General features: G+C 25.4%; 1 protein-coding gene across 1 annotated transcript in view; it reads right to left on the bottom strand.

The window, feature by feature from the left end:
* Positions 1 to 345: 345 nt before the first annotated feature.
* LOC105362030 (uncharacterized) overlaps positions 346 to 27,662 on the bottom strand; it is a 63,923-nt gene continuing 36,606 nt past the window's right edge. The window contains exons 5-16 of the mRNA XM_011499355.1: positions 27,083 to 27,136; positions 25,108 to 25,248; positions 21,444 to 21,581; positions 15,521 to 15,649; positions 11,953 to 12,137; positions 11,421 to 11,529; positions 10,410 to 10,607; positions 9,493 to 9,713; positions 4,826 to 5,039; positions 1,874 to 2,057; positions 1,094 to 1,196; positions 346 to 561 (exon numbers count right to left, since the gene is read on the bottom strand). Coding sequence (XP_011497657.1) covers positions 508 to 561; positions 1,094 to 1,196; positions 1,874 to 2,057; positions 4,826 to 5,039; positions 9,493 to 9,713; positions 10,410 to 10,607; positions 11,421 to 11,529; positions 11,953 to 12,137; positions 15,521 to 15,649; positions 21,444 to 21,581; positions 25,108 to 25,248; positions 27,083 to 27,136 — 1,730 coding nt within the window. The 3' untranslated portion in view covers positions 346 to 507. The remainder of the gene's footprint in view (positions 562 to 1,093; positions 1,197 to 1,873; positions 2,058 to 4,825; positions 5,040 to 9,492; positions 9,714 to 10,409; positions 10,608 to 11,420; positions 11,530 to 11,952; positions 12,138 to 15,520; positions 15,650 to 21,443; positions 21,582 to 25,107; positions 25,249 to 27,082; positions 27,137 to 27,662) is intronic.

Raw genomic sequence — 27,662 nt, 5'->3', positions numbered from 1 at the left:
ATAAAAAGTATTATTGCAAAACCTTTCATGAACAAAAAAAAAAAAAAAAAGGCATTAAATAAATCGCTTTTTCCATCATTTGAAACTCCCAATTATGGAAACTACATACCGAATTAACCTACATAATATAAATTAGCTTATGATATGAATATTTAAGTTATATTCTATAACAATTCAATATTGAAATGTAGAGCAAATTTAATTAGTATACGTTCACTTTTGTAAGTGGATCGAAAAAGTTTGATTTTAGTCATGAAACTGATGAAATTAAAAAGCGTTGGATCTATTATGTAAACATTATACAATTAAAAAATATATAGAATTAAAGTATATCTCACACTGATTATAAAAATTTAATTAAATTAAAGATAGAACGTCTTAAACGTGTCTGTATAACTGCCTTGATGTTGGGGAGCAGCCTGATGCATATGCTTTAAGTCATAATTATCATTGGTGATCATTGGTATTTGCGTGGGCAGTGTCCTACGACTAATCTTTAAAAGTCCTTTAGAACCGAACCTGGTAGGCCAATAATGATCCTTTATCCCAAGCGCATAATTCCTGAAGAAAAAAAAAATAGTATAACAGGACGAGTTTTAAGAATGTAATGAGAACATTTCTGAGTTTCCTCGAGTAAGTTAACATTTTGTGATAAGTTGATAATTGAAAATATCGTGAATTAAATATTATAAATTGGAAATATAAAAATGAATTAAAGAAATCATGTTTTTCTTTCAATAATGAAACTTAAATATTAGCCACGATTTCTTATTTCTTTACTGTAACATATTACAAATTTATTAATTCGATAAATATAATAAATTATTGCATTAATATTAAGAAATAATGGCAATTAGTTGTAGTTTTTTTATTTAATTCATATCTGTGTAAATTATATTAAGATATGTTTAAAAATATATGGCAATATATTAGAACGCTCGAAAAACCAAATATATTTAATTATAATATTTCTTATCACTGATATCGATCAGATTTCAATAGTAAAACAGTTGTAATTTAGTTGAAATTTCACTTAAATGATTGATAATTAATATTTATCTGTAATATTGAAAAAAAAAAGGTAATAACTTACTTTCGTCGTACTATTATATCTAAGCATTGTCACCTTCTGATAAGCGCTTAAAAAGGATAAACTAATGCTTAAATGTTTACCCTGATAAAGATCAACTGCTAAACTGTAAAATCAAAATAAAAAAATATATATATATATATATATATATATATATATATATATATATATATATATATATATATATATACTGACATTTTACATTTTATATTTACAAAATTCTTATGCATAAACTATTTAATTAAAAAGTTATACATACCAATAATAATCTACTTGTATATAATTATTCGGAATATAAAATAATAATTATTTATTTACTGCGAAAGTACACAATCAAATTTCAATTTACACAAGAGCAATGAAATTTAATTCAAGGAAGCAGATGCATTTAAGCTCTTTATAAGTAAAACTTGAGAATACGAATAATTTTAAGTCTTGAGAAACGGAAAGGAAATAATGAGAATATATTAATCCATTTTTTAAATAAATATACAATTTGTTAATTGGAATCTTCAAATCGAGAAATTCTTTTTAAAATTTTGTAAAAACTCATTTTATATTTTAAAATACATATTATTATAATTCATTGAAATAAAATTATAAATCGCTTATACACCTTTAAATCAGTATTAGTACAAATAATTTTTACAAAATATCCTGACTTGGGTAAATATTATTCAAATTAGATATTATGTAACGAATTTCTAGTGGTAAATGACAATGTACTATAGACGCACCGCATAAAAATATTTCTAAAATTACTTCCAAACCATAAATTATTACCTTATATTCATAGTTGCATCGATGACACTATGTACCGCATAGAGAACACCACGAGCTATGAACATTTCACCATATTTATGATGATCAATGGTAATATCCCAGGCATACTGAGCTGTCATTGTGTCTGGGTCAACCTTCATCACAACTGTGCCATTCGATATTGTGCCGTAAATTGCCCACAAGCCTGTACATAGAAAAATAATCGCAAATTCAATTACCAAATGCGTAGATGTGCAATTTTATGTATAAAGAAATTTGTAAGCGTGTGTTGGTTGTATTCGATAATTTTCTTTCCTTCAAACGAGAATCACGCGGTACAATTTTAATGTAATCTTATAATCTTCTCCATATATATAAATAGAATTTATTACTTTAGAATAGGATTTTTACTAATGTTGAGATTCGCAAATACAAAATTCTGATAAATTAATTAAATAAAAAAAAAAAGATTTAAAAAAAAGGAAAAATTAATATTTTAGATACAATTCGAATAGAGTTATAAACATTGTTTACAAATTTAAATGAAAAATTGAAATTTTTGAATTTTTTATTTACTTTTTAATAAATAAAAAGCTATTGTTGATCTTTAAAAAACAAATTTATGAAATACATGAACTAATATATCATAAAGGATTAATTATATTATTATTTAAATAAAAATTAATAGCAACATTCCAAATGAAATATAATAAAATATATATGTTCGGAATTGAAGCTTTTTAGTCGAGATCATCGGTTCTCGGAATCGCTTTACATTATTTTTTTTTTTTCAAATTAACTTCCCACTAGCCCTTCAATGTTTACATTTACCTTCTTAGAATTCGCGAATGTTTTACGAATCTGTTTAGCCTTCGCGTAGCAACAACGATTGGATTAACGAATCGCCGAAAGCTTAGATTCCCGACCGATTCCGATCGTTTACGATTGTTTCCGAAGCCTCGAACGATTATGCTGCGTTCGCCGAATTCTCGAATAGCGGAAAGTTTGTTGCCGCGGCGATACTTAAGGAAGCGCGCGACAAGACTCCTTGTAGTTTACCATCAGCAATCACTCGGTACACAGTGTCGGTAGTTAACATAAAGCAGTCATCCAGTATGTAGTGTCGGTAGTAGTTATAAATTGCCACAATTCATTTATTCGTCCAAACCACGCATATTGCATAGAGTCTTTGTCAAGAAAGAAAAGTTCAAGTAACGCTCGTTCGCTTCTCCGGTGCACCAAAGACAACAATCCGTCAAGGGCTGCCTGCCGTTCTACAAATAAATAGTCGACTATAAAAATCATATGATAATCAAGTGCTTCTGCTCTCGAAGGTATATCATTTATCAATATTGCGAATAACCAGCACACTAATACACCCGATACTCCCCCTTACGAGTGTGGTCAATTCTCCCTGCTAAGCACTGCTAACTACTACCATTGCCACCTTGCCATGATCATCCGATGAGCATGCTCGACTCTTCTTGCTGACCTTTAAAACGTCAGCATAGATCCCAAAAGTCAATATCCATTGCTAATCCCTATAATATCAACGACATACCCACCATTACCAAGAAGCAACCACCACGTCATTATAATAGAATAAGCCCCTCTCTCTCTCTCTCTCTCTCTCGCAAGAAGTGAACAATGAACTACAATATTGTAATTGTTCATAAAACAGAATAAACGATGTTTATACAACGATGTTTATATACTTTTCAGCCCTTTCACTTGTGCTTTTTTTTTTCCCACGCATAGCTACGGCGAGAGACTAATAAACTGAACTATTGAATTTGGAAGTTCGAGCCACAAACTAATTATTAATATAAACTAATTAGTAAATATAATATTTCGAACAATATGTATTTGGTTAATTTTTTACTCGGTATAATAAATTACAGAGTACAAATTTGAGTAAAAAAATAGAAATTAAAATTAAATTGATGCTAGAGTAACGTTTACGCATAAACATATACACACGCGCATAAATACATACATTTCAAACAATTAAATATCAAATCATAATTTAATAATGAAGTTAATAATAGAGTAATATTTAATAATATTTAGAGTATTATTTAATAATCTATTTAATAATATTTAATAATAGAGCTTAATGAAAAATGTAATGCAAAATACATTATTTTAAGAATGTAATTATTTTTCTCAATCTTTTTATATATTATATATAATTTCTATAAAATCAGAAATTTTGCAATCGAATTAACGTAACTAAATAATAGATATTTTAATTATGATAATTAAGATAAGCGACTATTAAAATTACAATATATTTATTTTAATTCAATACAAATCTAAAGATTTTTAAGCCTCAAATTTAGTTACATATTTATGTAGAAAGAAGAATCTTTCTATTAATTACTTAATATTTTTTGTTTATTCAAACGTGTATAATACTCGTTTAAAAATATGACAAATATAAAAAATTCTACTTCATTAATTAACGATGGTATTCTTTAGTTGAATTTATTTTTAATAATTTTCATAATACTATATATAATATTAGTGTATATTTAGATTTCAACTTATGTTTATTATCGTGAATCTTTTTTAGCATGTAAAAGGAATAACATATTAAATATTTTTAAACACTAAGGGAAATAATTTGATAGTAATGATTGTCATTTATAATTTATAATAGTAATTTATAAAACATGATCAATTTTTAGATACTAAATGTTTCATTTAATAACAATTTTTATATTATTACTCATTTATAATATTATATCTAATAATATTTAATTATTAGATTCGATTTTAAAAAAATGTCTGGGAACTAACTGGAACAAGAAAAATTCAATCTCGTGAACTCATACAGATAAGAATCAAATTACAAATATTAGGAATATATTTTATCATCGTGAAATCCAGTTTAATGGAATTGAAGTGTAAAACTATGAAATCACTATTAAACTTTTATCATTGTTTTAAATATTACATAGTGATACATACCATTTTCATCGACATCAAAATCAACATAATTGAAATTATGATTTGGTGTGTAGAGATAATTGCCCGTATTGACACGCAATCCTGGCAGTTCCATTTCCAGACGTCCATAGGCATACATCGTGCCCTCGGAGTGTGTCAGATCTAATCGAATTATCGATGATCTATTGTATGGATTGTAAAAAAAGTAGCCATCATTTACGAGGTGACCATTTCCCTGTAAAATCACATGTAAAAGTCGAGGTAAGTGATCTATTTTATATAATTTTTTACGAAGAAAAATGTAACCATCTCTCGTCACTTTGTTGACATACAAATAAGAAATAATTATAAAAAGAAACTACTTTATAAATATCTCAAAAATAACTTTCAAGTTGTGCTGTCGATATAAAAATAGTTTAGTAATCGTTTTTTTTTTTTTTTTTAATTTGTATGTATATATATGTATATATATATATATATATATATATATATATATATATATATTATTTATTAATTTATTTATTTAAAATTTTTTTAAATAAAATAAAATTTATATATATGTAAAACAAAATATAATTAAAGCATTGATTTATGCTTTTATGAATTTGGCATTACATAATTATAGGTATTTTTTTTTAATGTTGATTTCACCGTACAAAAGCTTATAATTTTTAGAATATTTCATAACATTTTTTTCAAATCTTTCAGAAAAAAACTTTAATTCGAATTTCAAATACTTTTTGGTATCATGCAAAAAGTATGTAAAGACAGTATTATCTTTTTTAAATGAAGTTTTCGAAATAATAATTATTTTCATTAATCCGTAATTTTCTATACATACAAATCTGGATAAGATTTAGTTCTTTGCGAAGCAAAAAATATGCAAGGATGAATTTAATTTGAACTGTTGTATTTTCTACTAATGATTTAGAGAAAAAGAGAGAATAGAAATTTCATAGTGATTTAGAAGACTAAGAATATCATTATCATTATAAAAAATTTTATATTCCGTTTTTATGTACATTAAATATTAAAAAAAAATTCAATACATATTTAATATTGATTTTGAATGACTATATTTAATATATATTTAATTATCCATATTAATGTTATGATTTTGAATATAATACAAATTTATCGAATAATGCGTTTAATCAAAATTAAATTTGAATACTTATTATATTCTGAGTATTAAGCAAATAAAATCAATGTTATATTAAATAAACAATTCTTGAATTCCACATTACTAGAAGAAAAAAAGATATATATAAGTGATAAAGAATATTATAAATAATGAAATATATTGGAAATCTTTAGAATACAGTCTAAATTTTTTCATTATATGTTCAATTATTATGACTCATAAGTAAAATATTACGAGTATCTTAGAAAGGATAAATTAATATTGTATCAAATTTCTTGAAATTCTCATATCTCTGTATATTTATGCATTTCAAAATTTTAAGTTTAATAAAAATCATTGGAATTAATTATTAAAGTTAAGTTTATTTATATAATTATGAAATAACTGTTTTTAAAATAATTAAAATTGTAATTCTAGCATTTGTTATAAAAAATATAATACCTACTTAATACAATTTTAGCTATCTAATAAATAATTTACAAAATAAGTTTCAAAATATAAAATAATATTTTGAAATGAAAACATAAAATAAATTTATTAAAAATTTGTTTATAGCATAAAATACATTTTATCCTGAGTTACGAAAATTCAATTATTGTTTTAGAGGAAATTATTCTGTATATTTTGTTAACTGTTTAATTTTCTATTGTAATTACATCTTTGAACCTTGGCTTCTGAATATGAGTTATGTAAAAGTATATTCATCTCAATTTAAATATATACATTTATTTAAAATATTAAAAAGATTTTAACGATAAGCTAAATAAAAAGAGGTTTGGTTAATAAATAATTGAAAAGTAGTTATTAACTTTTCAACGATTCGATATTTATTATTTAATATAATACAATGTTTTTCATCTATAATTTTATAATTACGTTATTTTTTGTCTATATTGTGATAAACAAAATATAATTTATTAGGTTGTACTATTCCTAGTAAAAAAAATCATCTATAGCTATATTTCTTTTTAACGAGTTTTAATGTTAATTTCCTCTGAACTCCATATAACTTTGTTAATCTAAGTAAATTTAGATGAGTAATATAGAATTAGAAAAGCTGAATATTTTATCTATATTAAAGGATGCAGTTTGAAATAACAAAATAAATGCTAACAGTGAGATTATTTCACATGTGGAATCGATTCACTCTTTCATTTAATATTATTAATATAAACTCAAGCTTACTTCTTTGATATATAAGTGATTTTAGTACTTATAATACAAAAATCTATTAATCTTAAGTGCTAACTATAATCATTATTCAGAATTCAAATATAATATCTTAATATCTGAAATTTCTTCCTGATTTCTATAAAAGAAAAGCGATTTATAAGAAATATAAAATACACTGGTCGACACACGAATACACTGGTTAATAGATTTTCGGTATTTCCAAAGCATTACATTCTATTTTACATTCTTTTATACTTGTAAATTAAATTTATTATTTGAAACTAGATTGAGTAAATATGCACGTATTTTCTCTACTACGCAAATGGAACACTTTTCCTGTTTTACCACTGTTGCTTTGCACTGTAATATAGTAATGCAATGTCGTAAACTAAAAAAAAAAAAAAAAAAGTAAGCAGACAAAAGTGGACGATGAGGAAGCAAGGACATGAATTGAAAATCTCTATGAAAGGAGGGATGCTTTCTCCGCTTTGACCTTCTATTTCAACAATAGTGGTGTATCAAAGTTAGGAAAACACACCTCAGACAAGAGAAATCACCAACAGGCTACCTAGAATCGAGTGCAGCTTGCACTTACTACTATTACTCTCTGTCTTGGCAATCGGATCTCCTCAGGGTAGCCTTTCAATTGGCTCAATTGTGCATAAGCAACCAAGTCACCATCTTTGCTCGATAATGATTGTATTTTTCAATATATAAAACCGAATTCCACTGACTTATAAAATGTGTGCGTATGTGCGTGCGTGTGCGCGTGTGTAAATACTCATATAATACGTGATTTTTTGTAAGTTCTTTTGCTACATCGATTTTTAGTTCTTCGATTAAAAAAAATTCTTTCAACTTAATCATGTAACTAGTTTACGGCAGTGAAAATAGGATAGATGCAGTAATCTATTTGTAAAGGATAATGAAAAGAAGTATTCTAGTGAAAATATTGGAATCGTTGCAGAAATAATTTGGAATATATGAAGTTCATTTTGAAGTTTTATTCGAACGAGCAATTATACATAAAATTCGCACAGAAATAGGATGAATTAGTTTTAATGCATTCTATACCCAATGGATAAGATATATTCCGCTCGAAATCAGCAACAGAAGCCATCGAGTACGCATAAAAAATATTTAACAGAATTAACAATTCTAAATATTAAAAAAAAAATTTTATACAAAATCAAAGTAGCAACAATTAAACTTTTCCTAATAATAATAAAGTAAATATAGTAAATATAAATTATAACAATTATCACAATTATCGTAAGATGCATTTTTATAGGAAATTATAAATATATATATATATATATATATATATATATTGTTAATTAATCCTTTAAAGAACAAGGATAGTTTAACCTACACATTGATATTCACATTTTGATAATAAATTAATCTTTATTAAAGGTTCTTTTAAAAAATCATCAAATACGTTTTTATAGTGTGAATGAGTAACTTTACCGAACTATTTATCTAAATGAACAAAAATTAGTTATGATTCATTTTTCGAGCTTTCATCTACTTTGATATTTTATGAATAAATTATTAAGTACAGGAGCGGCAATTTATAAAATTGCATTAATCGTAAAAGGAATAATAAAATTGAAAATTTATAAAAAGAACTTTATTTTTAAATAATGGTATTTATTAAATACCCAAACTATGTTTAAATTAATTTATCGGTTATGCTTTTTAATAACCATGTATCGCATTAATGTTAAGCTGAGTATAATTATGCTTTATAATACTAATTAACGAAAGTCTATTTATCTTTATAATTTAATTTGAAGAGTTCACTTTATTTGTTAAAATACTTTTACATTAATATCCATTGATTGAATTAATTTGTAAATTCGTTTATCTTTATATCAATAAAATTATATTTTTAGATAATGTATAAATTATGTATAAGCTGGCATTATAAATGTGGCTTATTTTGTTCGCACAAGAGGTAACTTGCATTACTTATAATTGATTTTATCACAATAAATAATTAACTTATAATGTAAAAAAATAAAATTGTCGGGTAAGAATATTCAGTTGCAAAACGTTAATTTACTTTTCAATGATTTCGAGTAATTATTTATTTAATTTCATTCTTTTCAATCCACCATATTATTCATTATAAAGTTTATTGAGAATAACGAACGGCTTGTACTGCATAAACAACGTCATTGTCAAAGAATATAGTTTAAGGCGAACTAACAAAAGCGTGTCTCTGTCTTTACAAATACCAAAGGGTATGAGAAAAAGAAAAATTCAGAAAGAAATAGAATTTTTTGAAATGCTCGCCTCTCGTGAAACGAACCACTTAATGATCCACGCTTAATAAACTTCATAAAAATTTAACAAAAGTACGTACTTGAAATGGATAAGGTAGCTTGATATTCCGTAGAATTTTTCTCTGCGTATAGTCATCGATATCGGCATACTCGTAGATATGTGAAGTGTCGGTGCTACGGGTCACCCAAAGTTTTCCTGCCATTGTGTCGCTCTTTGGTGACGCGTCCTGCATCCATACACCATAGAGATCGTCCATCTGACCCTTGAAAACGGGTATTCCCACCGCACCGATCATACCGTCTACGCATACGAGTGATTAATAGTTTTACGACGACTGACTTATTCCTCCAACTCGATCGCAACATAAAATTAATCGGCTTGTTCGAATTGTTGTTTAACGATGTGTTAGCTTTTCTGGATAAGGCTTTTATGGTTGCACAGGTAACCAGAGTTAGAGATATATCTTGTTAAAAGAATCACCCGTTTTATGAGATGAAATTAAATAACGAATGAAATGCAATTTCGTAGTACAAAAACTAAAATTAGTTTGATACATTTATAATGGAATTAGTTTGGATTTAAATTTAAATTAGTGCATTTAAAAATTTTGTGATTCGAAAGTAATTTCAGATTGCGACTGTGTATTTGTTACAATTAATATTTATATGCGTATCGATGGTAGGAAGAATAGGATAGGACTTGTAAGAAATTTTGAAATAATTGGATTCTTTTTTCGTTTTTTTTTTCTTTCAGCACGCAAATTAAAATGCATAGAATTGTTAACTAATAATTAACGCCGGCAGTCCTATTGAAATATTAAGAAATTCGTCTGGCTTTTATAAAAATAAGTAACTGCAATAAAGAATTTTTAAGTTTACTACATTCACAAATGAATATTACTTTACGGAAATTTACGCAAATACTAATTATGATTATCTGAAACTTGTAGACATCAATGCGTAGCTACTAAGTTTCATAATAATGATATAAACCTACCGGCAATTCTAGTTGGCATCCCCGTAAAATTAATGCCGGCCATTGGTTTCGCCTCGACACCCGTGTATCCACAATTCGCCCGCGGACAACTGTCACATTTTAACACTGGAGGACAAAGATTTCTATATTGTGGACGAGGAGGCGGAAGCTTACCGAAAATAACTGTACCTTTGGACTCTGTTATTTTCTCATTTGTATCTGAAAAAAAAACAAAATTTTTTTATCCACTGACTTTTTAATTATCGGTTTGTTCATCATTATTCAAATGGATCGATAGGACGGGTATGAAGATTTTAAAGGCAGCAAAAATATTGGTGACAGTTGTGTTAAGGAGCATTCTAGAGGGACGAAAAAAATTGGTAGTGAAAGGAAATTCATAAATAGCGCAGAAATATCGCAGCCTTTAATTATTTATTTTCAATACAAAATTTAATAAGTAATTAAATAAGTCCTCATATAAGACGTATGAAAGTATATAGTTAGAATCAATGAAAGTAATCAGCCCTAATAATTATAAGAATTGTTAAAAGTAATTAATATGTATTTTGATCTTGTTATTTGTTTTCAAAAAAAAAAGAGAGTAGCAAACACAGTTTGTAGGTTGTATATTTATAGAAAGATAGATAAATTAGAAATAAGAAATACATCAGAAATTATTACAATATTTTAAAGTAGTATAATTCTAAAATTCATTTAAATTATAGTCTTATGTTTTTTGTGATTTCTCTGTCAATAAAAATTGAATTTTATATAGGCCTGCGCGCGTGTAATTATCAATTGGAAAACCTTTATTTGCAATATGAATTCGATGTAAATTTAACGATGACATCCGTCGTAAAGATTTCTCAATAAAATAATAATTGTCAGAAGTTTGACTATAAGAAGTAATTTGATGCATTATTAAAGATTTAAATAATTTGATAAAATCTATTATGATAAAAGAACTGTATATAATTATTAATGTACAGAATAATTTATACTTTCCAAATAGAAAATTATTTTCAAACTTACCTTTTATTATTATTACCCCTCTTGTAATGTTTATTGCATTTCTTGCGATACAGTAATAAAAGCCATAGTCGAATGTACTTATTTTACTGATTTTTAGTTTCATTCTGAACTGAAAATGAAATTACAAATTTGAGAAATTTTAATCATTAACTACTGATTCTTTCAGACATTCATCAAGAAATATTTATCTGTTTTTGATATGATAAAATTAAGCTTCCATTCTAAGCCAATGAATTTTGTTGACTACAGTAACGCATATCAGCATAAAATATCAATGGAATAACAAGATGAGACTTTAATGTTCACTAAACTATTTAGCAATGCTCAAAGAGTGAGTGCTCTCGCTTCGTAAAAGAGAAAATATTGAATTTACAATTTTGAAAGAATTATACAAACGAATGTAGATGAGTTAATATTGAATTGGTAATCTAAAAGCCAATAATTCACATCCAAATTTCCAATGATTCCGATGTTAAGTATACATTATATCTCAAGCTTTTCCTGTATTATTATCATTTATCATTTATCGTACCTTGTAATCCCTTCTATATTCCTCCTCCTGAAATCTGTATTTCTCCGGCTTGCTATCGAGTCTGCCATCTTTATTCTCCCAGTGCAGTTCTGGTTTAGGATACGCTTCAACTTCACAGTCCAACACGACGTTGCCGTGACTTCGCACACGCACCACTGGCACGCGAACTCGTATCAATGGCTCGACTGAATAATCAATTCATGAACAAAAAGCTTTATTTATTATAGATCTTTAAAGAACATCCAACTATGATTGCACAACAATATACTAGGACTGTATATAGACACATCTATTAGGATATACTTTATATTGATTTAAAATTAATAATTATATTTTATCTGCTGTGATTTTTCGTGATTATTTGACAACGATGCCAGTGTAAATTAAATTAATTCATTACCATACAAATTAATATTAATATACCATTACGAGTTATAATATATAGAATATTATTTGTTAAATCATATTGGACATTCAGGCGATAATTTCAGTTCTATAAATTCCTATAAATCTACGTGTTATATACAATCAAAAATCTTACATTTGAATTTTCTTTATAAGACAAACATGTAAGTAAATTCGTAAAGTAACAAATTGATTATACTCATTATTGAAAGATTGATTTTTCTTTTTTTAATTTACGATGAAATAATACGTTAAATAATTAATTTTTATAAAAACAAGTAGTATAAGGGTCAATTATATATTGCATGCACAGGTATTGAAGCTAATTAATTAATTATAATATTAAAATACTGGAGAAAACAAGCGAATATCGAATAATTTGTTTGAAAAGCATCGAGTTGTATTTTTAGAATGAAAGTAGCTTTATCCAGCTAAATCAGAAACATAAAACAGCTACTCTAATTACCCTTTTAAATAAGTTACACTAAAATTATCTTAACCCGCGTATATTCTATCATACTTATTTTCAACAAATGTAAATTGATACTGTTGTGCAATACTTAAGTGCATCACATTAAAAATAACGACTTCGAAATAAATAATAAGAGAGCGCCTATAAAAAATTACTATTTGACAATATTAGAGTTGTAAAATATAAAATATTAAATATAAACATAATAAGAACCATTTATAATGAAAATTTTTAAAGTTGTAATTTTTAAATTTAATTTATATAAATAATAAATTAATTAAATTAATTTAATAGATTGTGGACTGTTTGAATTCAGAGAAGCCTTAGAACGACCAGATAAGTCAAATAGTTCTTACAAATAAGAGTCAATTAAAATTATTATACTTTTTGCAAACTTCTTTTCGATAATCAACTGTTCGAAAAAGCTACATTGAATTTTATTTTGAACGTTCATGAATACATGATTTAAATTCCATATATAGATATTACAAAATGTAAAAAATTTGAAAAGTTTAAAATTGTTATAATGGAATTACCTTTAACATATTATCTTTGCACAAACAAACTTTGGAACGAATTGAAATAGTTGCGAGGACTTTTGAGATTTATAACGAATTCAAAATATAAAAGCTCATAAGATCGTTAAAATGTCGTGCATAAAAGACTTATTCTTCTATATATAGTATATATATATATATATATATATATATATATATATATATATAATTAATTTACTTTCATTATTATAATTATATATAAAGCTTTTAACAAACAGTAAATTTACCTCGATTTACTCGAAAATCACATAAATATTATAGCTTTACTAAATACTTGAACCTAAACTAACAATATTAAAAATTAGATTTAACAATAATAAACCACGAGAGTTGAAAACATGTGTATTAATTTTCAGTTGTTAATACTATCCTTCAACTTTCGAAAGTAATGTATTGCCTCTAGCATAGCATACGTGCACAATAACAACGTGAAATATCGAAAATGTCAGATACGGAAGCACATGTTTGTCGTTGCGGCTATTGTGTTTCACTCTGAAAGCTCGCTGTTCTGTAAAAGAGTGCAATGTCTCTTCGGTGTCAAAGAGATGTCATCACAATAGCCTATTATCAACTATAGCGCGTGTCCCATAAGTGACAAGCCACACATAAATTGAAGAGGAGAAAGAAAATGATAACAAACATAAATCCGATGGCTTCATACTATTTGAGAATAGCAATTAAAATTTATACGCAGTGGCATTTCCAAATTTTAGTTGTTAATGCATGTAAACCTTGTTTTCCTTATCGTCTCAATTGCCTTAGTTTAATAATTCAATTTGATAAAGTAAAATTTCATTTTTACCAATGAACAAAGAACAATCATAATTTAACTGGAAAATATATTCAGGCATTAAAATTTAATTTAATTTTCAATGATAAATTTTATTCAATTAATATGTTAAAATACAAAAGTTAAATTTTCAAAAGTTTCAAAAATTAATTTAAAGCCTAAATTATCATTATTGCATATATAGGAAATAATGTTATTATTGGATTTTTGATGATACACAATTTAATGCAGAAAATTACAATCAATAGTGCACATACCTCAATGGTAAATATGACGAAATGTCTTTACTGTTTATAATCATTCCGATAAAACTATTTTTTGTATAAAATATAAATTTTTTAAAATCAAGCGACGTATAAATATAAAAATTATTGTATATTTTCCAATGTAAAGTTCTAATTATATTAAATAATTCTTTTCTCTCTAAAAATTTGAAAGAAAAATGATTAGCACAAAGAAAATTCCTATATAAAATGTCAATTAATATTAATATTATAAATTCAGATTTTTAGAAATAAATAAAATAAATGTTTACTACTTCATTATATTCGAAATTTTTCCAATAGCAATTTTTTCAAAGTACTTTTTAAAAATCATGTATTATATTCAAAATATTTTTAAAAAGTGACTACTATTATTGTATATTATTTCTGGATTTCGGTAATTTTCATCGTATAATTCTAATTCTAAAGTGTTTTTTATTAAAAAAAAAAAAGAAAACAAAAAAAAAAAAACAAACGAAACTGATATCGTTAAATTTATTTATGATGAAATATATATTCTTAAATCGTTTTAGTTTATTTTAATAATTAAGTCATTATCTTATAATTCGTTATAAATAATAACGTCTTATGTTACAATATAAATAAAAAATACAGTAACTTAAAATGTTTGAGTAGTTGAATAATGATCATAAATGCTTGGTAACTTTGTGTTTCTGTTTGCTTATATGTCATGCAAAAACATTAGTTTCAAAGTTCTTCGATCATTCTATTTATAAACCTTCGCGACAGCATATTGTTCCCATTAAAATACATAAATTTTGTACAATTAAATATAATATTTAGGTTAAGGAAACCTCAGTTACAATGTCGAATTCTTGGAAAATTGAATATTGCAAGATATTCAAGCAATATGCTAAGTATTGATTAAATAAGTAATCTATTAAACAAACATTCGATGAATGTTTCACAAAAATTTCTTGCAATAGGCATATTAATTAAATTAATATTAAAAAAAATCTTCTGTTAAGTAATAGTGTTGGTTGGTTAAGCCTGCAACTGCCTATCGGGATAAAAATATTTATTTTAATTGCTTTAATTTAATTATATTAAATGAACTCACATTTCACATTCAGTTTATATCTCTTATTGGAACTGGGTGGTATGCCATTGTCTGCCGTGCAGGTGTAATTTCCCATGTCATCTCTATGCACAGATGATAAATTTAAGGAATTTCCGTAAATTGCTGAGGCTAAAAGCAATGGAGGTGTTTGTGAATGTAATTCCTATATTAAATTTTTTTATAAACATTTATTGGGCGGTTAAAGTCCCTTAAGTGAATAATAATATTATTGAAATCATGTTTTATTAACATCAACATTTTTTTTACTATTAAAAAAGGATGGTAAATAATTAACATTAATAGCAATTCATATAATTAATTGCTTTAATGATAAGTTTAGTATTATTATCAATTTTGTTTTCTAAACCGAAATACATTCAAATTTGGTTTATTCTTATACATTGCATTCGAATAAGAAAAACATTTAATGTATTTATTAACAAAAAGTTTAATTTTGTTTTAGGCATTTATGCTTTTTTGTATTTTGTATTTTTATTTATTTTTCTTTTATCTAATTAACATACTATATTTAAATGAAAATGCAGTATAATATATTTTTGTATAATATATTATTTCAATTTATAATAGGACAGTTGTTATGTAATCTAAATACAAGATAAATAAATTTTTTTACAAATTATATATATTTTTTAGTATATTAACTGTTCGGGAAATGGACCAACCTCGAAGAATTTTAAAATGGGAAAAGTACGAGCTCTCGGACGCTTATGTTTATAAACATTGATTCTGCGAATTCTTAACCAGTCAACGCCTTATTGTCTAGCGTTCTACGTTATTTCCGCATAGCAACGACGATTGCCAATTCTCGAACATTCCAAGGCAGCCTCCTTCTAGATTTCTCGAATATTTTGTAGCTTCGCTCTGACCTCATCAAGACTTTCGTCCTATCAACAAGCTCGAGCACTGCTGCCAGCGTTGCAAGCTGCCACGTTAATATTTAAGGGCTGATCGCCACGCGCCCGGACTCACTGTATTTTTACCAATCATTCACTCATTTGTTCTTACTCAATATAATTTTACCAATCGTTCGCATCTGCTATCACTCATTAGCATTACGCAGCCAATCAGTTATTAGTTATTAACACAGCATTATACCAGATACCAACTGTAATTTAATACTCTAATAAGCCAACAGTGACGCCATCAAAAATCATAATCCTTTAAAGATCATAATCAAACAGACACGAGTTCTTCATAGGCAAAGACGCACCAGCTACCCCTTAGCAGACGAAAATATTCGTCTCGGCTTCATGGAGCAATTATTAGATCGTCAGCCACACGTGGCACTATTCAAAGAGTAGAGAGATTTACACCTCATGCTGCTGCGAGTAGTAAATTCCATTACCATGTGAAAACCACTGAAGGAGTTTAACAGATTTATAATCATTTTACAATGGCCATTAATATAATTCTATAAACACCATTTTATAAACATATTATTGTAGTCCGAAAATAAATAGAAAACTAAGATACGCTGTGCGTTAAATTGAATAAATGCGTCTGCCCCCTCCACTTGCCAGCACTTCCCCCCACCTAATATCACCGGGAGGTTTTACAGTCTGCTCACAGATATTTTGGTCCTTCGAGCCGGATAGTGGAAGTCAGTGCATTCCTTCAATACCACTACAGCAGGAAAGAAGCTCAACCATACTCATTATACATTGCAATTATATGTAATAAAAATATTTAAGTTATAACTCAAGTATTCTTTTCAATAATGTAAGTACCTCACTGTTGCTTTCTCTCTACTACCACAAGATGTAAATCCAAGAAAAGAAAGAGACTAAGGAGTCATTAAATCCAAATACATCCACTACCCATGAGCGCATTGCTCGTAGCTCCATTAATGTAAGGCTATCCAATGAGCACATTATGAAGGCCCAAAGTCAATTGACACGCATATCAATAATGAGAACACCAAGTAACAATCTCAGCGAAGAGAATACAGACATCAATCTGCATGAAGTGCAATCAATCAGAGATTCCATTGATGAAATACATAAGACTTTCACCAAGGAACATAGCTATCTCTAAGCCAATTGACCATCATCAACAAGCAATAACCATGAATATTATACTAAAAATGCATTTGCAGAAGAGTTCTTGTGCTATGCCGTTGCAAAGGCAATTATAAAGAAGCTGTGTCATGACTTAGGCGAATCTACACAAACAAATAGTACAACTAGTTCAGAGGAGAAAGCTCAAGCAGGAGAACAATGAGAAATGGCCTGCCTCCTGTTCAGAGATCTGTTTCAATCTGTAGTACTCCAGAGCAACACAAACTAAGCGACATACAAAAACTGGATTACCTACCAACCGAGCATATCTCTACAGAGCACCTCACTCACCATAGCCTGGAATAAATTGATATAGAAGTACAACACTCCCCGACTAGCAGTTAAGTCCCTCATACGACAGATCATTACCACCTAACCTACAACCATAAAATCAGCCACGGAATTAGAAAAATTGGTAAGCAACACAAGCGATTTACTGGAGACATTGATTCGACATCCCAAATGCATGGGATTGCATGGAAACTCACCTGTCTTAATGTAACTTAACAACCAGATAAGAAGGGAGTTGGAACGAATACTCGGTGATTCAAAATCCTATCCCGAATTTGCACAATTAAAATCTTCTTTTTGGCACAAGTAACAGCATAGGTTGTCAGATCAAGTCGTCGCTCAATGGCGTACCATTAGGGAGGACTTGGCAGAGCAGAACAAGATAATAATACCTCGATGGCTCAACACAGAAGGGTCATCCGTTATATAACTACATGGTTTCGCAGATGCCTCTCAATTACCAATGGCCGCAGTTATATACATCTCTATTCACAACACCAATAACAAGAATGTTACATTTATATCCTCTAAAACAAAGGTGGCTCCACTCAAGAAGCTCACTATCCCAAAACTGGAGTTGGCAGCTGCTTCGCTACTATCAAGCTCATGTTGGATGTCAAGACCACGCTCATCATCAATGTGAGGGCAACGTACTTATGGATAGCATTATTTATGGCAATACTTATGGACACTTGTCAGCAATTCCCCCCACCTAATATCACCGGGAGGTTTTATAGTTTGATCACAGACATTAACATCACGTTGAGGACTGAAATACTTTAAAATTATTATTATTATAATTTATTGAATCGAAGAAAGAAAGAAATATTTATATAATTATATATTTATACATATTGTATATATTTTTCTAAGCAATAATAAAATATTCATATACTTGCACATAATATATTTTTATCGTTCACAATAGATTAAAATTATTATGAATAAAGAATAATATTTTTGAGTTTAAATTCTTACGTAGATCATTCAATTAAATAGAGTCAAATTACAATTTATTTAAATCAATATAAATTTATGCTTAGTTTAATATATAACTATAGTATAATTAACAAATCAAATACTAAATGTACATAAATTTTTTCGATATAGAAGGTTTACAGAAAACGAATAATTGATTCTTTTATAAAATAAAGTATTCAATACAAATTATAATTTTCTTGAAAAACGATATATTAAAACATAATATTGAATTATTTTAGAAAGAAGTCATCCGAATAAATATGTAAATTTATTAAATTTTGCATGGTTAGATAACATTATTTACGTTCTTCTTATCTTTACAATTTCATATGAAACATAATTTATATGCACATGTAAGACTATTTTAAAACATTAAAATGAAAAGATAAATTCATTGAATGATACTTGAACTATTCCATCGATATACTATATCATGTACACAGTAATCTAGTCTAAACTTTTAATCACAACAATTATTAATAATTGTGTATTTACTAATTACTTTTCTACCATTATATCGTAAATTAGAAAAACTCATTCGACGACAATTTGTTTAGATTAAATATGATATACTTCTCTCTTTATTTCCTTCTAAATTTTTTTTCTCTCTTATATCTCTATCTTTCGTTACATTTTATTCGTTATATATATATATTTACTTATTCCTTTTATTTGTCACATATTATATATATATATATATATATATATATATATTAAGCTGAAAGATGAATTTATAGATATTAAAAAAAAATGCTCGAATTACAATTTTTTCTTTTCTTTTATTCATTTTTAAATAAATAAATTAGGATCCAATTAAACAATGTATATGACGAAAAACATCCAAGTCTGTTAAGAATTATTCAAATATTTGAATTTTATAGTATGAAGTTTAATTTTTGATAGTAATTTTAAATAAAACTATTGGAAGAAAATTGATTTTATATTAGATTTTATATAATAATAGATTTTAAAATATTGATGCACACTCTGCATTAGGTTTATTACTACAAATAATTTAATTAAATCTTTAGGAAATTTATAAAACCCTTTGAAATAATAATCGATCATACGTAACTACTAAATATGGGATTTTATATAGTCTAGTAATTTTGGAAAAAGAAGTAAAAGAAGCAAAATAACTTATATTTTTTACATTTTCATAAATAAAATTATTAAATCTATTATCACCACATCTTCTTACTCCAAAGTTAATCATTTTTCAAATTCTTTATACCTCTAATTAATATATACTATTTATTGTATATTTATAATTAATTCTTGAATATTGTCCCTCTTGCTTGTGTTTACTTTCGTTCTCCATTATTAATGAGGGATATAAATACATTTATCGAAATAAATTAATCAAAATCATTCTTTATTCATTATTGTCTTTCACATTATCATTAATACTTAATGAATTTTTACATATTTTATCTTTTCTATTTATATAACGACAAATAATCATACTTTATGAATTTGCGTATGTTTATAGATGTTATTATACAATCATAAATAAAATAAAAATTATTCTGTTTTTTTAATGATATAAAGTCGAGGAATAATAAACATAAATAATGTTATTTTGTGAATTCTATTAATTTTTATTTTTTATAAAAGGAAAAAAACAATTGCAATGACATGAAGATATTATACTAATCTACTTCGTAATAATGAGATTTATACAATTTTTTTTTTAATTTTTTATATAAATATACTATTTATGTGTTAAATACTTTTAAAAAATGAATAATGTTCAAATTTATAAAAAAAAAATAAATATTTAATTTAAAACAATTTTAATTTGTTAAAATTAATGAAAAATATATTTAGTATACAATGTATACTTAATAAACATATGAGTACACTTATACTCATACAAATTTATACGCATATAAATATATATATATATATATATATATATATAGTAATGTAAAAATATTCTTAAAATGAACCAAGTTTGTATAACGACAAGAAGTTTTACTTGAAAGATAATACAGTGAAATACTTTTAGTAAAAGAAAATTCTTCACAATACTACATCGATAACAAAATTTTAATTATTTTCCAATGTCATAATGAATTTCAATGTAAATAATAATTTCATTTATGAATGAAATATTTTCTTATTTTATTCGTAAAACACTATCACTAATGTTTGTCAATAATAATATTTGTTTGTAAATTCATTGAAATCGATCCTTGTTAAAGACGCGCAATACGTTAAATGCGATTAATATTTATTTATATTTTTTATGTCATTCTATTTACCCAAAATTAATTAATTTGTATCCTTCAATAATTGCAAAAGCGTATTGACGAATTTAATACATGAAACAATAAATATATACTTTTTAAATATTTTAATTCAGTACTCTTAATTCAAAGTAATGCGAATGTAAGACAAACTGTTTCGTACAAATTTACCTTTTTTTTTTAAGAAATATTATTTAAATATTCTAATATTCACTTATATCTAAATAAAGCTTTGACTAATGTTCATTACCAACCATTATAATTAAAATAACATACAGTAAATTATATTTCTGTAAAATATTCGGAAATGGGAATACTTACCATACCAGTTTTCAGTGTGGATGGGCAAACCATCGGGCCTGTGCCATTGAATAATTGGACTAGGCTTACCAGCTGCGTAACATTCGAGTCGTATGTTCACTCCCTCTTCCGCAACAACAAATTGAATTTGCGAGCTACCTATAAATATAATTTGCAATAAATATCTAATGCCCTTCTTTTATTAAAAAAATTGTAAAAGTATTGTAAACATTTAAGACTCTGCTTGATAAAAATTACTTGCAATGATAAAATTATTTCTCTCGTTTGTTGTAAAATATTCTAACTCGATCCGCTAAATCGAAACGCGCTTTCTAAATATTCAATCTCTTATTTATTAACTACTGATTAATAAATTTATATATAATTTTTTATATCGTTTTTCAATGTAATAGCAAGTTATGCTTACTGTTGCGTAATTCTTTGCTGTTCGAAACAAATTTACGTTATATATAGTTGGACATTAATTACGTATGTAGTTTACAATATTTAGATATTTAAACAACTTTTAATGGGTTATATCATTTGCTAACACGATTCATCGAAAATACATCTCACGTGCGGTTTATTTCAATATAAATGATTCAAAAATTAGCAATATATCATTTGATTTTACTGCGTTTAATTTCTTTCAAGATAATACTAAGAATAAAACCATTACTACGTATAATTTATTATTATTTCCATTTTTTAAATGGAATTATTAGCAAAAATTAACTTCATTCATAATTATTTATCAATTACATGTATGAGTAAATAAATATAGAAATCAATAATTCGTAAAATATTAATACATAATATAATAGCATAAATAAAGAATAATTATTAAATAAAATGTAATACATATATTTAAAAAGCTATTTCTTAACAATTCCAAGATTATTAAATGATTTTGAAAATTCTATTATTGAGGTTTTCATACTTTTACATTACTTTTTATGTTTGCCAATAGAAAATTTACTACTCAAATTATTCGAAAGGCAAATAAAATGATATCAATATTAGTATTAAACTTGTATTAATATAGAATATAAGATTATGAGACATATGTATACAAATATAGATAATTTCTTTTAATTAGCCATATCACTACTAATTATCGAAATTAGTAATTTAATAAAATATATGGTAAATTAATTATAAATTCTTAGGTTAAACTAGGTAGAAATAGCGATGATTCATAAATCAATTAGAAATAGTATTCAGTAGGATTGAAAAATTAATTTATTTTAATTATAATTATATTGTATATTTACAGATTATATATAATGTACTAAATGTTCATCAATGTTACTGAAATTCATGTATGCTTAAGATTTACATAATAAAAGCTTTGCTTCATTTATAAAAAACATAACATTCGACGAAGTGTCGATGTAATGTTGATATAATTAACTTAAAGAAATAATAATTGTATTGTACCTATAAAATTAAGAAATCCTGGTGAAAAATTGAAAATTTATTTAGAAGCTAAATAATTCCTATTAACAATTCAATTACTTATGATACTTTATACTGTGTTGTTATTATTGTTAATTGAGTATACAGAGACTATGAATTTTTATATTAATAATTCTAAATTTTATGAAAAAGTAATAATTAATAAACGTCATGACATCATTTAAGTAAATTGTGATATAAAATTTTTATAGAAAATAACATAAAATAGTATTAAGAAATAAATAAAATTTTGTTATTGTAAAAAATTAAATATATGATAGTTTATTAAATACAATATTTATAATAAACCAGTGCATAAAGGTAATAGTAAAATAATATATTTTATGAAATAATAGTAACGAAAATTGCCATGGAAATAATAATTCTTATGATTTCATCGTTACGTTTTGATTATTTGTATTAAAATTTAATTGCTAACCGCAAAAACATCATATCGCACTTAAAAGAAAATCAAACATAAAAATATAAAATATAATTTATATAGTAATGAATAAATAATAATAATAAATTAATTTTAAAATTCTATTTGTAAGTCATGGAGTAAATTATAATTATTTTAAATCATGTATTTTAAAATTCAAATATAAGATAAAATATATTACCGGGTAGAATTTGGATATAACATTAACAGTTACAAAATTGAAAGCATAATTAGCATTAATAATTGTTATTAATAAGTTAATAAAAATAACAAATTACCATTATATATTTTTATTTTTTTGAAATCTGAACTACATTAATAACAATTTTTTCTTTTAATTGTTTCCAAAAAATATATTTAAGTAATGTATTTATTAAGTATTTAAAAGTATCGTATATATATAATGTACAAACATTCCCTTACCTTACCTACAAACCCTTAAAAGAGATTTATTAATAAAGTGAAGTTATATGCTCAAAATCTAAATTAAATTATTAAAATAGTTGGTGTAATTAGTATTATAAATTTCGAATTGCACAATAAATTTTGGAAAATTATACAGTATTAAATTTTATATGATTTTAACAAATAATTAAACAAATAATTTGCTTGACAATATGCAAAAATAATTTCAAAATTATTTTGTTTTTTTTTTCTTAATTTCTATCCCAAATATTTTCCAAAATTAATTAATTTTAATGTACGGACATAAATGAAGCTTCAAACTTAATTGATACAAATTTGTAAGCATCTAACAAGTGTATAATAACATAATGTAATATATTTTAAATAGTTGTATTTTTTAATAAATATTATTAATATATACTTTATTCCTGTTAAATAATACAATAAATTTTATAATATTATAGTATATATAAATTGTTCTATTTGAAAAATATAATTTTAAAATTACTTATGTAATTACCCTGTAACAATCAATGAATAATAAAATTATTAAGATAAATCATTCTTACGTTTTGAAACATCTAGATAAAGTGTGCCTACATTATTATTTTTAATTTTTTATGAAAATATTATGAAAATAACAATCAATCACTGCTAAAGTTATTAAAATATTGACACTTTAACAAACATTTGAAAAAAATATTGTATTATTGTTGCAAAGAAAAGAATTCCATGTATTACATTAATAATAACTTTTAATTTTGTTTAATTTTTAATATTCACATGTTTGTTGTAATTCATACTGTTTAATACTTATGCAAGAACATTAAAAAAGTACAGGAATTAAAATATTTTTTAATAATTAACAAACACTATTCCAGGATATCAATAATATATTCAAACGTATTTTTGTTCTAATAATTTTTATGAATTCGCTTATTTATTAAACAATGATTTTTTCATAATTCATATTTCAAATTAACCATTAAACTATATATAATAGCAAATGAAGGCAATTTATTCAAATAATTAAATAAACTGGCATTAAAGTACTAATTATTTTATTCATGGAAATACATATAATTTTTATTACGTTTAATCCATATGCATATATTATTATAGCCATGAATTTTATCTATAATAATGACAAAAATAATTCATTAATCAGTACAAAAATTAAAATTAATTGAATAGCATTGCAAATTTACAGAATTATAAAGTTTATTATAAAATGAAAAATCTATATTATTAGTTTATACATATTATACAAGCTTTGTATGAAATTTAAGACATATTTCACATGTGCAACGAAATCGCTAATCAGTGGAACGTGGAAGTGAAGGAAGTTATATACGACGCCAGAATTTATGGAAAACTCACCAGCGATGGAAGGTGGGACGAGTACGTCGCTAGTGTCGATGATAGAAGTGCTGGAACTATTCCTAAAAGGTGCATAGGCGACAATACTCGGAGCACCGGGTCTGCCATCCTGCCCGGATGGACCACGTAAGCCCATTTTACCTATAATAAGTAGAGTTATGCATGTTTCCGACGAATATTTCCCTGGCTAATCTACATCAGCCGCATGTACGTACGCTTTGTGCATTAATGAACTATATCCATAGAAATTAATAAGATAGGAAATTTGTATACATGCACGGCACTTGGAACGAATAACGAATAATTATTAATAATGACTGTAGTTGAAAATTTTTTGGAATTAATATTTTTTATCATTTTATAATTTTAACATCTTATGATGATACATTATTCGGAAAAAGTAATGAAGTGTTTACATAAAAATATGTAGACCAGTAAATTTAAAAATCATAATATATTTTACAATATATAAAAAGAAGAAATTATCAGAACACCGTTGATTTATTGCTTGTATGTTAAAAGCATTTATTATTAATTTTTTTCATATTTTAAACAATGATTTATATTTCATCTTTTCTATTATTTAATTTGAAATTGTACTCTTAAATATCGATTTCTAATATGTTATTGAAAGAAAAATACAAAATTTTTAATCCGTCCCATACATAGTATTTTTTATAATTTTATATATCTATCATTAATTTTAAATCCGAGCTTTAAAATTTTAAAATAATAATTTACAATCAGTTAATTAATAATGAATAATTCTTTGTAAGTATTTTTTTTCTCAATCTTCACTAGTGAATCCTTAAAAAATAATAATTATTGTTTATAAATATATTCGATAAATATAAATACATAATAAAATAAAACGTGTGCATATGTATCAAATAACAATGAAATTATAAATATTGATATCTTACAAACAATAGGTGGAAAAATAAATATTTACAAAAACATAGATTTGCATTATGATATATATATATACGAAAATACATAATATTAATACTTAAAATCTATTGAAATGTATGAGTTCAACATATAATAACTATTGATTAATTGAAACACTGATATATAAATGTACATAAATAAAATTAGATTAATACTTAATATATTACACTACAGCTTAAATAAGTATTACATATTATTAAACTATAATTTACATTTATAACATATTTTGTATGATAATAAACGTATTTAACAACATTTTTTACATATAACATTTTATTCATATTGTAATATTAAAAAATCAATAAAATTGTAATTTACATGCTTGGAATTCATATTTAATGTAGGTATGTGAAACGCTTTAATTGGATTATCGAGCTCCATCTAAATAATAAGTCATTAAAAAATTATTTAAAAAGAAAAGTAATTTGTAGTTTTAATATGTTATATATATATATATATATATTAATAAATCTCCATATTTTAAAGAACTTGAAACCATTTTAGTAAAATATAAAAAAATTTTATTCTGAAAGACTTTAATAAATATTCGATAAATGTAAAAAATATCTTTAAAGAAATCTATTGATTTATCAAAGGTTTTCTATGTAAATGAATATCAATAATGAAGAATTTCATATCAGAAGATGACTTAAGCTTCGTTTAAAACTAAGATTAATTTCCGTCAAGGATAAATTGCATACTCTCACACGACAAGCTTACGTAAGTTCAAAGTTACATAATGTTCAAAATACATGTATATTTTGTCTCGAGTAATCGCTAAAAAATGAGATAACGAAGTAATTAAACGCTCATCAGCCTCACCCCGTACTCAATCATTTCGCGTTTAATCAACTACGCAAAACTATCATCCTTCACTAATTGTTCCTTCAACAAGGTGCTTCTGATCGTCTGACCCTTTCTTAGTCTTCGATATTCACTTTAATTCCCTTGAGCATATCCACATTAATCTATAACTTTAGAGGCAACTCCTCGATTTATTTAACAGAGCTTTATCTAAACATACCTGGAATTCCTGGAGGTCCTTGTGGGCCCTGTGGTCCTTGATAACCATGACGCCCTGTAACAAAATGGCAATTTTTCATTAAACTCTAAAAAAATACGAATGAACTAGCACCAATGATGGTGCAAATAATACAACAACAGTCTACTTAAATTACAAGTATGAAAGTTCGATAGTAGATGTGTTAGACATGAGGTGACATAGGGTAAAGTGGATTTGTACGCCAAGAATTAGACAAATGTTTTTTTCCTATACCTTTATTATTTTTATTATTTCATTATTGCAAGAAATATATGTGTATGTTATAAATTATTAAAAATTTATATAGATTTATAAAAAATTTTTAAGCTTAGAATATCGAACTAATCATATTATGCTATTAAATGTATTACATTTAAAAGACATAATTATTTTCTCGTTTGAATTCTTCCATATATTATTCATAATCATCCACCTATTAGTATAGATAAAAAACAAAACAAAAAACAAAAAACAAAAAAGAAGTTATTTTTAACGAATATATATGTTTAGCCGAAATTAGCTCATTAATTAACAATTGCTATGGTCGTGATATAATTTTAAG

Source organism: Ceratosolen solmsi, unplaced genomic scaffold, assembly GCF_000503995.2.
Source record: "Ceratosolen solmsi marchali unplaced genomic scaffold, CerSol_1.0 scaffold2, whole genome shotgun sequence".
Taxonomy (NCBI): domain Eukaryota; kingdom Metazoa; phylum Arthropoda; class Insecta; order Hymenoptera; family Agaonidae; genus Ceratosolen; species Ceratosolen solmsi.
The sequence above is the reverse complement of the archived record's forward strand: the minus strand, read 5'-3'. Positions and strand labels throughout refer to the sequence as shown.